The sequence below is a fragment of the Felis catus genome, chromosome D2 (genome assembly GCF_018350175.1).
Source record: "Felis catus isolate Fca126 chromosome D2, F.catus_Fca126_mat1.0, whole genome shotgun sequence".
Classification (NCBI taxonomy): domain Eukaryota; kingdom Metazoa; phylum Chordata; class Mammalia; order Carnivora; family Felidae; genus Felis; species Felis catus.
The window spans coordinates 82,684,592-82,697,795 of NC_058378.1; the positions used below are offsets into that span (position 1 = coordinate 82,684,592).

Consider the following 13,204-nt stretch of genomic DNA (forward strand, 5'->3'; position numbering starts at 1 on the left):
ATTAAAGTGGTTCTCACGAGAATTCTGAAAATCTTAGTACTCAGGAGGGAGTACAGCACCGGTATATGATGCAAATGTGTAAGTTCTGGAAGATCAGTGGTGCATAGTGATGCATTTGTGTTAGAGGGTCTGGTCCAGAAAGGCTTGCTCCGAGATTGGTAGAGCTTGAGCCTGAGCACCGGTGCGGAAGGGACTTGAGAGAGGGGACGATGGGGGGGGGGGGGGGAGTGCTGTCGGCAGAGCCCAGAAGTGGGGCGCCAGAGCAACGTGAACTTTTACGTAAGAAACCCACGGTTTTATATAGAAACGGTTTTGAGATGAGCGTTCTTCAGTTCTAGAGAGGTTTTGAAGTCCTAGGAAGGGAACAGAACTAAGCACAGGCAGGAAACGGAAGACATTTCCATATCCGTGAGAGAGGAATAAAGGTCGCATGATATCCCCGTTGTGAAATTGTAAAGGCGAATGATCAAACGCTTGGGAAAGGATTAAAAATCTGAGCGCAGAATAGGATGGTGTGCAGTCGTAGCTTGTAAATACTGGTGAGTTAGAGTTGGAAGGGCTCATCCTCTGCCTTTGATGCGGATTCTCTTTGTTACGTCTCCCTGAGTTGTCAGCTGAAAATATCCTCATTACTGAGCCATAGCGTATGAACCAGAGGACATTAACATCTCAGATGCAGCAAAATATGAAAATCTTGGAGCGTTTTTCTAAAGGTGCCCCTCTTTCTTGTATTTATTTATCACTTATTTTCAAAGAAATCAGTTCCAGTGGCAGTGTCTTTTGTTGCTAATGAAATTAAACAACTTACGCCATCTATGGGATAATTGGACTCCTTTATAGCAGTGATATTCACTGGTATCTCAGGCCCTGATCCCAGAGTCAGCACATCAGATTCAGGTGCTAAATTTCACGCCGAAAGTGGCCGTGGTGTTGCCTGCCATTCGGCTTGGTTAGGTGACTGTTCTGCACCTTTTTGGCGCCTTGTGTATGGTAAAGCTTTTAAAGTCTTTATAGAGACGTTTACATTAAGAAATACCATTTTGATAGAAATTTTCATGCTCGCCCAGAAGATATTTTACAATATGCAGAAATCCCCCTTGCTTATAACCTGCTCATTAATCTTTCTTCATTGGCGCGTATACAGAAGGTGCTGTTCAAATGGCAACCAGTTATTTATTGGTTTGTTTGTTTGTTTGTTTACTTACTTAATTACTATGGTTTGGAAGGTCCCTCTGTCTGGAACAGCACTGTCCAATAGAAATTTCTGTGAGAATGGGAATGTTCTATATCTGCACGGTTAGATACAGTAACACTAAGCCCTGTAGGGCTACTGAGCCCTTAGAGCATGGCAGGTGTAACAGAGGGAGCAAATGTTTAGCTTTATTTAATTTTAATTAAATTTAATTTATATTTGAGTACATGTGGCTGGTGGCTACCACATTAATCACCACACATCTCGAATACCATGTTGCCTTCTAGGGGCTCTTGCCAAAGCTGGGCCCAGCATGTCTTAAATCACGTTCAGGTTTCTTCCCAAATTTGGGATCTTTGCTGGTTTTTTGTTTTTTTTTTTTATCTTCTAATGACTTTACAACAGTTAAGAATGGCTAAGCTGTCATATCTTTGGGTAATACCATTTTTTAGCGAACGACTGGTGATTCTTCAATGACAGAAGTAGGTTTTTGTCCTCACAGTGCAAGAAACGGAATCATTAAAATTGCCCCCTCAAAAAGTGAATTTCACATTTTATGTGAATTTATGGTTCTAAACCAAGGGGCTGGGTCCATTTGGCTGTGTTTGACACAAAGTGAAGAACCAGGATGATTTAACCCGCAGGTGACACCTTATATAGAACAGGTTTCTCAAAACAGTGTTGTGGTTTGATTTTTCAGAATTTCTACAAAGAAATTGAAAGAGAAGAAATGTATATAAGGTAGGTGGGCATCATGCTTGCTTGTACCTCTGCATGTTCATTAGAAGTGCTGTTTGTTACGTCCATGTTAACAAATGTTTTCTAACTGTGGGGGTTTATCTTGGAGGAATCGTGAACCCTCAAGGTAGAGTTTGATGTGTTCTGACTCCTGGCCCAGTTTATCTACACCAACACGGAGCTTTGACGGTCATATTTAGCCACCTTAGAGAGAAGCCATAAATTGTTATTGCACAGGGTTTTTGTATCTTTTGACTGACCCATATGGCCTTTTAGAAAAGAGACAACCATATGATCAAGTGAGAAATCCAGTTTTAATTTTATCACATACGGACAATAGTATAATTTTTCAGTCCATTCTTACTTTAACTGACACTGTGTTCTGATGTTTTATATTGTCTGCTGGATTTTTCTCCTTCACTTGCCTCTTTCTCTAGAGGGGTGGGCTGTGATTGAGCCCCCTCTCTTGGTCACCTTTAGGGGGCGAGTGTCAAATATTTAGCAAGACTATAACTTAGCAGAATAGAGTAAGGATACATCACGTGACATTCATGTTTAATGATGTGTTTATTACATCAAGCATGATTGTCTAACTTGATTTCTAAAAATTTTTTCCTTTCTCCCTTATAAAAATATGCCGTAGAAACTTAATAAACTTTTGGGAAAACAACTAGATTCTTTTATCCAAAATGTAGTTTACTTTATACTAAAAAAGCAACCTTTATATCTTAATGGCAAAGAAATTCTTTTGATCACATTCACTGTGATCATCAGAGCCCTTTATTTTTATGGATTTGTATTTTTATGGATGTGTGTGTGTGTGTGTGTGTGTGTGTGTGTGTGTGTGTGTTTGGATTCAATAGAAATGTAAGAAATCACAATCAAACATCGTAATCTCATTTCAAATATAAGAAGAAAACTCTGGAACAGATTAAAAAGAATGAGAAACCCTTTAAGTACAATTCTGCCTTCCTGTGCCAGCTTCCTTTTCATCCTGAAAAGGGAGGACTCAAAATTCTTTTAAAAATATGATTGTATAGGGGGTGCCTGGGTGACTCAGTCGGTTGAGCGTCCGACTTCGGCTCAGGTCAGGATCTCGCAGTCTGTGAGTTCGCGCCCCACTTCGGGCTCTGTGCTGACAGCTCGGAGCCTGGAGCCTGTTTCCGATTCTGTGTCTCCCTCTCTCTGCCCCTTCCCTGCTCATGCTCTGTCTCTCTCTGTCTCTCAAAAATGAATAAACGTTAAAAAAAATTTTTTTTAAATATATGATTGTATATTTCTCTTGTTGGTTTTTCTTAGTGCTTCCTGCACCCAGAGTGTTCCAGGCATTGTGAGTTGTGAGCACTGTAAACAGAAGGTGTAGATATGGTGCACTGGTGAAGGTAGAATTCAGCTCTTGCAATCCTCAGCACAAATGATGTGTTCCCATGTGAGAAATATCTGTCTATTTCGTCACCTCAGGTATTTGTACAAGCTGTGTGACCTGCATAAAGAGTGTGATAACTACACGGAGGCAGCTTATACCTTGCTTCTCCATGCAAAGCTTCTGAAGGTAATAGAAATTACTACACGCTTTTATGATTCTGTTGTTATATGTTCTGAGATTATTTAAAATTGTGTTTGTCCATGATAAATTTCAGTAAACCTATGATTTAAGATCTTATGGATTTTGACTAAATGTGGTGACATAAACAAAGACATATTTAGGAGCTACTTTGATTGTAGGCTTGGCCCTACTGAATGCAGATTTAACAAGATGTCATAGCAAATTATCACTGAGCATCATAAACAGCCATCATTGGGCTGTCGGCTAGCAGCGAGTTAGAGATTCTACGGTTCCTTATTCATGCCAGCAGAACTCAGAGGTAGTGGAGAATAACATCAGTAAGAAGGAATTTCGACAGCTCGGGGTAGGATAGGATGAGACATATCCCTAATTATCTTAGCAAAGCATTCACATTGAGATCTTCTATTAGTCCATCAGTTGACGTTACACCTCCTGCCTAATTCTCGTGGAGTGTTGCTCCTGAGCACAGGTCTGGCATGACAATGTTCAGCTGTGATGATTCTTTTGTTTTGCAGATATCTTTTGACATTGAATGTTTGTTTGCAGTAATATATTCAGGCTCTTCCCTGATGCCCAATTCTAGCCCAGTTAATTATACTGAGTAGACCCACAGTAAATAAATGGATGGATGGATGGATGGATGGATGGATGGATGGATGGATAAATGGAAGTATGGGTGGATAGATGGATGGATGGAAGGGTGAGTGGATGGGTAAGTGGGTGGGTGGATGGATGATGGATGCATGGATGGATGGATGGTTGAATAAATGGAAGTATGGGTGGATAGATGAATGGATGGAAGGGTGAATGGATGGGTAAGTGGGTGGATGGATGGATGGATGAGTGGATGGATGGGTGGATGGATGGATGGATGGATGGATGGATGGATGGATGGATGGATGAATAAATGGAAGTATGGGTGGATAGATGGATGGAAGGGTGAATGGATGGGTAAGTTGGTGGATAGATGGATGGATGAGTGGATGGATGGATGGGTGGATGGATGAATAAATGGAAGTATGGGTGGATAGATGGATGGACGGAAGGGTGAATGGATGGGTAAGTTGGGTGGATGGATGGATGGATGGATGAGTAGATGGATGGGATGGATGGATGGATGGATGGATGGATGGATGGATGGATGGATAAATATGTAGGTGGGTAGGTCAGTAGGCAGATGGATGGATAAGTAGATAGGTGAAGGAAATGCTGTACAACCTTTAGTTTTATGTATTAATACTTTAGCTAATCATTAGATCATCTTTTCCATTACATCCTTATAAAAAAAATTTGAAAAATTACAAACTGGATCAACAAGAACGGTTAGGAGAATTCAAATTTAGTTGAGTGACCCAACATAAAGACCACTCATTCAAGGAATCCTGTTTTCAAACTCAGGCCAGCCCCCCACCCAAACACCAAAAACTAAAAGAAAGAAAACCAGAGAAGATTGCATTAAAACAGGCATTAAGCAATGTCTTTTGGGTGTTGAGAAGCATTAAGGAGAACACTATGTTAAGAGTGAAACTCCAGCAAGAACCTTCCAGCCTTTGGCCCAACCCTGAAATCTCTAGTATCTCTTGGTATTACAAATACACACCGGCTGCTGTGGAGATGTTGGAGTGCGGAGATGTAGCTTTGCCTGAAAACAAAAGGGTCCATTGCAAGGAAAACAGGAGGAGGATCAGTCTGGGTGCCTCATCAACACTCATCAGTAGACCCCCGTCTGGCTTCACCCCACATAAAGCTCTCCCAAGGAATGTAATGTACAAAGATAGAGGTTTCAGTTAGCACACCTGACACCAGCCATGCCACTGCGAATTCTAATGGCCTTCATTTGTTAGCAACCCAAATTTCAGTAATAAGGCATTTTTGCAGCTATGAAGATATTTATTTTCACCAGGAAAATTAAAATGGGGTTGACAAGCTACTCACTCACCCTCACTCTCTTATAGTACATAAGCACTCGCGTGTGCACGTGAACATAAAATAGATATGTGTGTAAACTATCATTTGTTCACGCATTGCATTTATTGAATGCAGATGGGCTCGGCACAGACCACATGAGGGTGTGTTTCACAACCCAAATCCATAGGCCCAAGTGCGTTATCTTTTCCACTGGGGCTCCGAATTTTCCAGTTAAATGGCAAAATGCTCTATAATTTCTCTCCCTATCTTTTGCATCGTTACATTTCATAATTTTTTCTAAATATATTTTGATACAGCATTCAGTGTGAACTCGAGCTGGTTAATCAGCTTAATGAAGGCGTTATTTGTTTCGTTACGAAAATTTTCCTTCAACGTGACAGATACATTCTTGTTCGTTAGCTAAAAATTCTCAAATATAGTCTTTGGTTATTTTGCCTAAACCAAGACCAATGCAAGCATTAGCCTTGAGTCCCCGTAATCAAGTTAAATCATATCAGTGTTTAAATGGAAGGTGTAGAGGGACTTTCATTCCCCTCTTCAATATTTTTTAAGTGATTTTAAACTCCAAGGAAGTTATTTGAAATCAACTTTCTTATTTATTTTATTGTTGTTACATTTCAGAATCATCTAAAATTGTACGTTTATCCCCCATGAAGAATAGAAATCTAGCTGTGCAGTGAGAACTCCATAATTTAATGACTTTGTAACAGCCAACTGTGATCAGTAGAGGAGTCTAATTTCAAGGTGAAACCTTTGCAGCCTGATTAAATGTTTCTCACCCTTACTTGACATTTCTAGAGCAGGGGAGCCATTCTGGCCCCGTGCTCTGGGCCCTGTTGGAGCCCCCAGGGCTCAGCAGGAGGTGCCTCTTGGGAAGCCTCACCATGCTCCCCAAGCCCCCTGCTCCCCATTTTAGCAGGCCAGTCCTGCTGGGCCTCTGCCCGATCACAGCTATTACTCTCATTAATCTGCCCCTAAATGTGTCACCCTGGCTGGTGTCATTGCTCCAGATGTGGCCTGAACAGCATTGGGTCCAGTGGGGCACACCCACCCTTACGTTGTTCTAGGCGGCCTGGGGTCCATTGCTTTCTCTGCAGCATCTTTGCTGGCCTATCCACAGGGTCAAACTCTACCTCCTGTGTCCAACTGATAAGCAAGCCCATTCTAATTACTTTCTCCAAGGAGCATCCCCAGACCCCACCCCCACCGACAGTGTGTACTCAGCCCTCTTACCCTTTAATGCTCATGGAACATATTTTGTGGCGTTATTACAGATCATTGTGCTCTAAGCTGTCCTAGCATTGTCTCCAGGTCAGGGCACCTTCTGACTCGTCTTTGACCCCGTGCCTTGCACATAGTAGCTCCTACCCAATAGTGAATTTTATTGAACCCTTATACTTAACGCCACTGTTTTGCGGAGCCCAAGTTCATGAGCTGACACATCAGATGAGCTTGCCTTCACTTTGGTGCATCTCCCCGGCTTGCTGAGACCTCTGTGCATCTCCTGTTTATACTGTGGGTCCACTGTCACTTCCACATCCACTGATCGAGTTGTGCCTGGGTGATGGGCAGCGAGCCCAGAGCCAAAGGTCCAAAGATAGGCCACCAGGTTCCTTTTATTTACGACTGGTATGTGAGATCCCTGTGTCTTCTTTGCTAAAGGAGGGGGCACCTGGGTGGCTCAGTCGGTTAAGCTTCCGACTTCGGCTCAGGTCCTGATCTCGCGGTTTGTGAGTTCAAATTCCGCATTGGGCTCTCTCTGTCAGCACAGAGCCTGCTTCGGATCCTCTGTCCCCCTCTCTCCGCCCCTCCCCTGCTCATTCCCTCTCCCAATCCCCAAAATAAATAAGCTTAGGAAAAATGTTGAGTGTCTCAGGACTGAGTCCAGGACCCCGGGATGCCTCATTTGAGACAGCCCCAGTCACGTGGCGCATAATTCATCCCAGGTATTTCAACACACTCTCAGCAAGCTGACAGTTCTGTGCATTCCAGAACCTGCCGGTTTCTCTTCTGTGTGACTCTAGGCCTGGCTTTGCCTCCCTCTTGTCTTTCATTCCTCGTGGGGCCACTGCACAGAGGTTGTGCCCTCATTTCCAGGCCCCAACAGCCTGGTGACAGCAGCCCCGAGTGGCCCTGGAACCGTGGCCTCGTGCGTGCAGGGCGTGCGGGACTCGCTGTGCATTCTGACCAAGGGAGGGCACGGGGCGGCACTGGGCGTGCTCTTGCCTGGCACTTCTCATGCTCTGCTTTTGCCCCAGTGGTCAGAGGACGTGTGTGCGGCCCACCTCACCCAGCGGGACGGGTACCAGGCGACAACACAGGGACAGCTGAAAGAACAGCTCTATCAGGAGATCATCCACTACTTCGACAAAGGCAAGGTAAAAAAAAAAAAAAAAAGTGCAGTTTTTCTTGTGTTTTTCTCGTTACGTGTATCTTCCTGCAGCACGCATTTCATGGCAGGTGATGTTCGTGCAACCAGAAGCTTGTTACAGGTTGTGTGTTGGAAGGTTTTATGCATGGCTCACCAGCTGGCCCTTCCGAGTAGAAATCCTACCAGGAAACCCCACGGTCTTCCTTCTATACACGCTCTGAAAGTAAGGAACTAAAAAAGTACAAGAATTTTGCTGGTCCTTGCTGGAGACAACCAGGTCTGGGACACCCATTTGGAGGAGTTTCTGAGCACTTAGGACTAATGCGTTCCTTTGACACTTGGGATTTTTCTGCTCTCCCTGAAAAATGAATCCTGTGATAAGACCAGTATTGCACCATTTTGGCGGATTCTAGATTCACTGGCTCCCACAAAATTATTTATTCCGTTGACTTCTATGGGGAGGAAGCCTGCCATCATTTTAATCAGCCAGTAATAGGCCTTATCAGTGTAGTTTGTGTGAGTCACATAAGATGTAACTATTGGAAAAGAAAAAAAAAAAAAAAAGGAGTTACTTGAGCTTTGGACGTTTTTAAAATCTGCCACCAAGGTAATTTCGGAGCTTCTTGTGTGGCTTCATCAGGATTTATATCTCGTTCACCTGCTTTTTTTTTTCCCCACTCTGAGAAAGGTGACCAGAGAATCCATGGGGGCACTTGTGAGTTTTGCAGGACTGCTGTGATGAAGTACCACTCACTGAGTGGCTTTAAATGACAGAAATTTATTCTCTCGCTGTTCTGGAGCCTAGAAGTTTGAAATCAGCATGTTGGCAGGGTCGTGCTGTCTGCGGGACAGTGACTAATGGGACGGTCTGTCATGCCTCTCTCTTACTTCCCGGGGCGGCTGGCCATTCTTGGCATCCCGTGGCTGGTAGCCACATCAGTCCAGGGTCCACCTGTATGTGTCTCCTTGTCTGGATTTCCCTCTTCCAAGCCCGCCAGTCATTGGATTTCCCACCTGATCCGCTATGACGTCATCTTAACTGATCCCATCCAAAGACCCTATTTCCAAATAAAGTCACATTCAGAGAAACCAGAGATTAGGACTTCAACACTTCTTTTGGGGGGGTGAGGGGACTCAATTCCACCCCAAACAGAACTTTATACCAGGGAAGGATGACGGCCGCCTCTTTTTGTGGCCGTCAAGATCAATCAAACCCTCTTGAACAGACGATGTGTGTTTTGTTCATTCCCCACTGCCCTTGACACAGGGCAAAAGCCAAACTATTCAGAATAGCATGGAGGTTGCCCAGAGGCCACTTGGAAATGTTCTGTGGATTACACCTGGTCCTGTAGTAGCACAGGATATATTTCTTCATAGCAATGAGACACTTCCACAATTAAGGCCAATTGCTACAATGTTATTGGTTTAGCCAGGGGACCCTATTTCTCAGCAAACTGCTAAAAGAAACAGGGCTGATTCAGCCATTCCTTCCCCCGATGACTTCCTGGCTTATCGTGTTCTAGGCTGCAGGGTGGGCAGAGCAGGACCGGAGACCGGAGAGGGCCAGAGGCCACTGGGGCCGAAGGAACGTGTGCCTTTGCTCGTGGCCATTCTGGGCGGTCACGCTGGCAGTATGTCCTCGGCTCCTGAGACTTCTCCTACCACGTCACCCCTCGTTCCCTCCCTCACACCCTGTATTTTGGCCACATCGCCCAAATTCGGGGGACCTCGCGCACCCCGGCCCCTCCTGGCTCTGCCCAGCAGGCTTCTGCCCCTCCTGCCCTTGTCTGGTTTCTTCCTGTCTCAGCTTGAATGCCCCCCTCTCGTCCTACCCCCCGCGGTGTCGTCTCCTCTACAGCACTGGCTACGGTTGGCAGTGAGCAGCTTGCGTGTGTATTTCCTCAGCAGGTCTCTCCGTAGGCTGTCGGTGCCAGAGTGTGGTGGCCACACGCACTTCTTCCTACAGCACGCCTGAGTCTCAGAACACTGCCTGACATGTAGCCCGGTGGGCATCCGTTGGGGGCACAGAGAAATCAGTACAAAGAATGAACACTCAGCATTTAAGAGCAATTCCCGATAGTGAGAAAGGCTCACCTGTCGCGGGACAGTGGCCTCCTATAAATAATAAATCAAAGAACAAGGTCTTTTTCATTTCCGGCAGACAGCCTCCTACAGAGGGGGGGAAGATGTGTTCGGTTTGGAACAGCAGTTCTCACCCGGGACCCCCCAGGAGATATTTTTAGGTTGGCACGGCCCAGGGAGTGGATGCCTCTGGCCTCCAGTGGATGGAGGCCAGGGATGCTTCTGGAACGTCCTGCAATGCACAGACAGCCCCACAGCAGAGAACTGTCCAGCCCGAAATGTCAGAAACACCAAGAGTAAGAAATCCTCGTGTTTTTTTTTTTTTAATTTTTTTTTTCAACGTTTATTTATTTTTGGGACAGAGAGAGACAGAGCATGAACGGGGGAGGGGCAGAGAGAGAGGGAGACACAGAATCGGAAACAGGCTCCAGGCTCTGAGCCATCAGCCCAGAGCCTGACGCGGGGCTCGAACTCCCGGACCGCGAGATCGTGACCTGGCTGAAGTCGGACGCTTAACCGACTGCGCCACCCAGGCGCCCCGAAATCCTCGTTTTGAAAATGCTCAAGCGACAGAGTATTACCTGCAATAAGAGAAAGGGACGGAAGGACCGTCCTCACCTGTCCCTGTGTCCTGGAGGAGACACACAGAGGATTTCGGGAGAGTGACCGGTTGGTGAACGTGGAGTCGGAACGGGTCTACCTGCTCATCTCAGTTTAGGATGGCCGTCTCCACAGCAGCAGTTAGAGTTGTCCTGGCAAAAAGGATGGAAAAGCCACTTCTGAGTATTTGTAACTTTTCCACAAGAACGTTCAAAGAAAACCAAGTCCCCCTTCCATCCGTCTGCAGCTGACGTGAGCGTGATGAGCACAGGTGAGGGAGAAAGTTCCCGAGATAAAACCTGAAGTGCCTGGGCAATTAGAAAAGTCATTTTGACATCAACAAGTACTGCATTCCCTGGGACAAAGATAACAGGAGGAAGGAATTATTCATCTCCCACGTCAGGCAGGATGGGCTGGAAGATGCTGGAATTTCAGCCTCCTGAAGACCCAGGAACTGTACAGCACCCGGGTTTATTTTTCACTCATGCCGCACGAGCTTGGTCCTCTCCCGGGACGCAGGTGGGCCGAGGCCCACCACAAAGGAACGCAGCCAGGACGGGACAGTGAGTCACCTGCCCGGCCCTTACACGCACTTTCCAGAAGTGACCCCCGTGTTTCTGCCCGTGTCATTGGCTGAAGCAGATCCCAGGGCCGCAACGGACCTCCGTGGACAGAGGTGTCTGGAAGGGAAGACCGACGTGCGGTACCCACGTCTACGAGGGTTTCTAAGTAGACGAGCGAGTCGGGGTTCGAATGGAGGACTCTGAACACACGTGGAAATGACCTGTGTATGTTCGCAAAAAGATAATATTCACAGATCCCTACATAGTACAGCGCCCCACAACGGGACACGGGAGGACAGAGATATCTCACAGAACTTGGTGTTGGGACCTGATCCCTGTTTCTCCGTGGTTGAGTTTCCTCCTTCGGTTAGGGCGGGGGTTGGGAATGGTGTGGGCAGCGTGAGAAAATGGGCTCCTGTTCCCCTGGCTGCGACCCCAGAAATCTGCCCAGGCTGCCAGGGAGGGAGGTAGGAGGTCACAGCAGAAGACGGCCGAGTTGGGCACTTTGTGCCAGATTTAGGATCGCTTTCCTTTAGGAAATAAGACGGAGACCCGGCCTCCCTGCCAGGTGTGGGTATTTGCAGTATTTGAGAAGAAACATCCTCTGGGCCTTTTCTGAATATACTGGAGTACGATTGGGGCTGCGGTAATTGCAACAGTTCGCCAAGCTTGATTTTGGGGGGCCTAAATGTACACATTTCCATCTCCATTCCCAGATCCCAGTCGTCTTGGAGGGAAAATATCTCACAGCGGCTCTTGGGTGATGGGTGGCAAGTATCGGGGCCAGTGGCAGCTTGACAAGGGTCTCAGGCAATGCAGGGGCCTCCTGGGCAGGGGCACGAGGGGAGCCGGCGCTCAGGCAGCAGACGGGACTATAACCTGAGTGACACAGTCCTGGAGTCACGAGGGACGTGTGGTCACTGGCATTTGAAATGCGGCCAGTCCGAGCTGAGACGTGCTGTCAGCATAAGGCACACGCTGGGTTTGTCAGACTTCGTGAAAGACTGTCGTTGTGGGCTGGATTGTTTCTGCCAGAAATTCAGAATTTCAAGTCCTAATGTCTAGTACCTCCAGATGTGACTGGACCTAAGTCCTTTAAAGAGGTGATTAAGGTAAAGCGAGGTAACATGAGGACTAGTGCACTTGTGAGAAGAGATCAGGACCCCCACAGTAGGGACCGTATGAGGACATAGTGAGAAGAGGGCCGTCTACGAGCCACGCAGAGAGGCCTCAAAACACCCCATCCAGCCAGTGACCAGATCGTAGACTGCCAGCCTCCGAGGAAATAAATGAGTTTAGGGTACCCAGCCCGTGGTACTTGGTTATGGCAGCCAGAGCAACTGATACAAATGTCAGCTGTCTCACTTAATTTTTTGTTATTGATTACATGCTGAAATGATAATATTGCAGATATATTAAATATTAGTAAAAGTAATCCCAGTTTTTTAAAAAGGTGGCTACTAGTAATTTAAAATTACATTGCATTATATTTCTACTGGACAGTGCCGGTCAGAGCCAAAGACTTTGTCCTCCCTGAGCATTAAGACCATTGTCCAGGGGTGACTAGCCTGGGTGACTCAGTCGGTTGAGCGTCCGACTTCGGCTCAGGTCATGATCTCGCGGTCCCTGAGTTCGAGCCCCGCGTCGGGCTCTGTGCTGACAGCTCGGAGCCTGGAGCCTGCTTCGGATTCTGTGTCTCGCTCTCTCTCTGCCCCTTCCCTGCTCACACTCTGTCTCTCTCTGTCTCGAAAATAAATAAAACATTAAAAAAACAAACAAACGCATTGTCCACAGGCACATCCATCCATCTGCTGGTGTGAATGGAAGCTTTACTCTCACATCCTCTGGGGCCATCACAGGCAGCCAGTATTGCTTATGTGCCTGTTGGCATATATTCCTTGCGCTGAGTGCACTTTTGAAAAACTAAACTATATCTAAAAGAATTAGAACATGGGGACCAAAGCCAGGAAATAATAGAATTTATGTCGGAATGACAAGGGGAAACATGATAACAAGCCTCAAAATTAGATTTTTTTTTTCCTTGTGACCCAGTGTCATTTCTAAAATTTGGAAAAAAAAAAAAAACCTCTCAAGAGGATGTTTAGTTTATAGGGCACCTGGCTGGCTCAGTCAGCTAAGCATCCAGCTTTGGCTCAGGTCAT

The 13,204-nt window shown here is 46.2% G+C and overlaps 1 protein-coding gene across 3 annotated transcripts in view; it reads left to right on the plus strand.

Annotated features, from left to right (window-relative positions):
- DOCK1 (dedicator of cytokinesis 1) overlaps window positions 1-13,204 on the plus strand; it is a 529,364-nt gene that overhangs the window by 464,722 nt on the left and 51,438 nt on the right. For all 3 annotated transcript variants that reach the window (XM_011287620.4, XM_019813984.3, XM_011287621.4), the window contains 3 exons: window positions 1,893-1,933; window positions 3,392-3,482; window positions 7,685-7,804. In XM_011287620.4, coding sequence (XP_011285922.2) covers window positions 1,893-1,933; window positions 3,392-3,482; window positions 7,685-7,804 — 252 coding nt within the window. The remainder of the gene's footprint in view (window positions 1-1,892; window positions 1,934-3,391; window positions 3,483-7,684; window positions 7,805-13,204) is intronic.